Source organism: Glycine max, unplaced genomic scaffold (assembly GCF_000004515.6).
Source record: "Glycine max cultivar Williams 82 unplaced genomic scaffold, Glycine_max_v4.0 scaffold_32, whole genome shotgun sequence".
In the NCBI taxonomy this organism is placed as follows: domain Eukaryota; kingdom Viridiplantae; phylum Streptophyta; class Magnoliopsida; order Fabales; family Fabaceae; genus Glycine; species Glycine max.
Window position 1 is genome coordinate 7,101 of NW_024464710.1, and position 2,311 is coordinate 9,411.

A 2,311-nucleotide genomic window follows, 5' to 3' on the forward strand; every position below is an offset into this window, starting at 1 on the left:
GAAATCCTAAAGAGTTTAGAGACTAAAAAGATAGTAAACCACAATTGTTTTTTTATAATGTGTAAGTCATTGATGATATTTGATACGAAAACCTGGTTGTCTCATGCGCACAAAAGCTTCAAGAATAAATATCAGATTAAAGTATAAAAGAAAAATCTTTAAATGATTAAATGCCATCGTTCTTTTATTCACTTTCCATTTATTATTTATTTAATGAAAAATTTAATGAAATCCATAACTTATTTGGATTGAAGCCAAAAACATAAGATCTGATTCAGTGCAAATCCGTGTTCCTTTACTTTTCGAGAAAAATTTACTTCCTTAGAAAATGTCGCGTGCGATGTGCAACCCAACAATGGTGAGTAGGAGTGTTCTAGGGTCCCAAACGAGTTCAAAATCGGTGATAGAGACAATGAGTGGTTCCCACGAGTTTGTGATCAAGGGTTACTCACTAACGAAAGGAATGGGCATTGGGAAATACATCGTGAGTGAGACTTTCATAGTGGAGGGTTCCAATGGGCCATATACTTTTTCCCTGATGGTAGGGACCCCAAAGATAATGCCGCTTATGTCTCTGTCTTCGTTGCACTCCATTCCAAGAGCACCAACGTTCGTGCGTTGTTCGATCTCACGTTGCTCGACCTATGCAAGAAAGGAGAGCACAAGGTTCATAGCCACTTCAGTCACTCCCTCACGATTGGGCCTTACACTCTCATAAACCATGGCAGCATGTGGTTAGTGTTAGTGTTTTCTTTATTTTTATTTTTAGAAAATAAATATTGAAATGCATCTTAGTTTTTTAATATTTTAAAATTTAGTTTTAGTCTCTATACAAACTTATTATATTCGTATGACCAACATTTATGTAAACAATATAGTCTTTAAAATAAAGCAAAGTGTTATTGATTTTGCTTTTAATCTTTTTTCACTATTGTTAGGGGTTAAAGAGATAGCTCTTTTATTAGAATATAAGACATAAAAATTAAATTTCCAAAGGAACTAGAGAACCTTGTGATTTTGGTGATATGATTTGGATATCATCATGATTTATTAGCTCTTGTATCCATTTTTTGTGGTGTACATTACGTAGTGATCAATGATGCACTTGCTGTGTAATAGGGGCTATACGCGGTTTTTCAAACGGAGACACCTTGAGACGTCAAATTTTCTCAAGGATGACTGCTTGAAGATAAATTGCACTATTGCGGTTTTAGTGTCGTCCATAGATTCTTCTCAGTTAAACACAATACAGGTTCCTGAATCTGATATTGGTGAACATTTTGGGATGTTGTTAGAGGATGAGGAATCATTTGATGTTACTTTCTCGGTTGCTGGAGAAAGGTTTCATGCTCATAAGCTTGTTTTGGCAGCTCGATCAACCATGTTTGAAACTCAATTTTTTAATGCGATGAAGAAGGATGATCAGGAGATAGTTGTTATTGACATGGAACCTAAGGTTTTCAAGGTGTCACATTCATTAAAAGTTCCTCTTTTTCTCTATACCTTTGTAGCTGTTTTTTGTTCCACACAAGATAGATGCTATTTAATTCAGTTAAAATCTGGCCTATCGTTTGGTTGGTTATCTAATTTTAATCGTGTTCTATGTTGAGCAGGCTTTACTTCATTTTGTTGCTCTTGCTGATGCTACCCACTTGAAGTCCATCTGTCAAAAATTTTCTGCTGAAAACTTTGATGGTGAGTTTCCATGCTTAACTTTCAAACCCAACTCTACATTTGAGTTCATAGTCAATTACTTCTTAGCTTGTAATATATTTTCATCATTTTGGTGTCTACATTATATGTTAGTTGACAGTGGATTCTCATATCATTTCTTCATTATTATGTCTATTGCAGCCGTGATGCATTCTGATGGTTTTGAGTATCTTAAGAAAAATTGCCCATTACTGCAATCAGAACTGCTAAAGACTGGAGTAGGATGCGAGAAAGAATTTAGTTGAGAGGGAAAATACTAAATTGTATGTGCTTAATCCAAGGTCTAGTTTAGAGGAGTGACGACCTAAGATCCAAGGTTGGAAGAGACCAGAAAAATATAAAAGAAGATTATATATAGTTGTGCAGTATTCTTTTGCACTCACCATGAGTATTCTTGCTTCTTTCATCTATCTATTTTTCTACTCTGCTTTACTTGCACTCTCTCTCTACTCTCACCCACAGGTTTTACCACCGCAACCAGCGCGTACAATCGCTGGTCATAACCATTTTTCGTCACACCGGCATTGCTCAGTTTGTGCAGTTTCCAACTCTGAACAGTCAGAAACTTCTACCCCCTCTTAGTTTTTTTTTTCATATC

At 35.7% G+C, this 2,311-nt stretch overlaps 1 protein-coding gene across 1 annotated transcript; it reads left to right on the top strand.

Annotated features, from left to right (window-relative positions):
* Window positions 1-328: 328 nt before the first annotated feature.
* On the top strand, window positions 329-1,973 carry LOC100794274 (BTB/POZ and MATH domain-containing protein 4). The gene is given in 5 exon segments (XM_041013710.1): window positions 329-500; window positions 503-734; window positions 1,120-1,558; window positions 1,560-1,695; window positions 1,855-1,973. Coding segments are annotated over 5 exon segments (1,098 nt in total).
* Window positions 1,974-2,311: the final 338 nt, after the last annotated feature.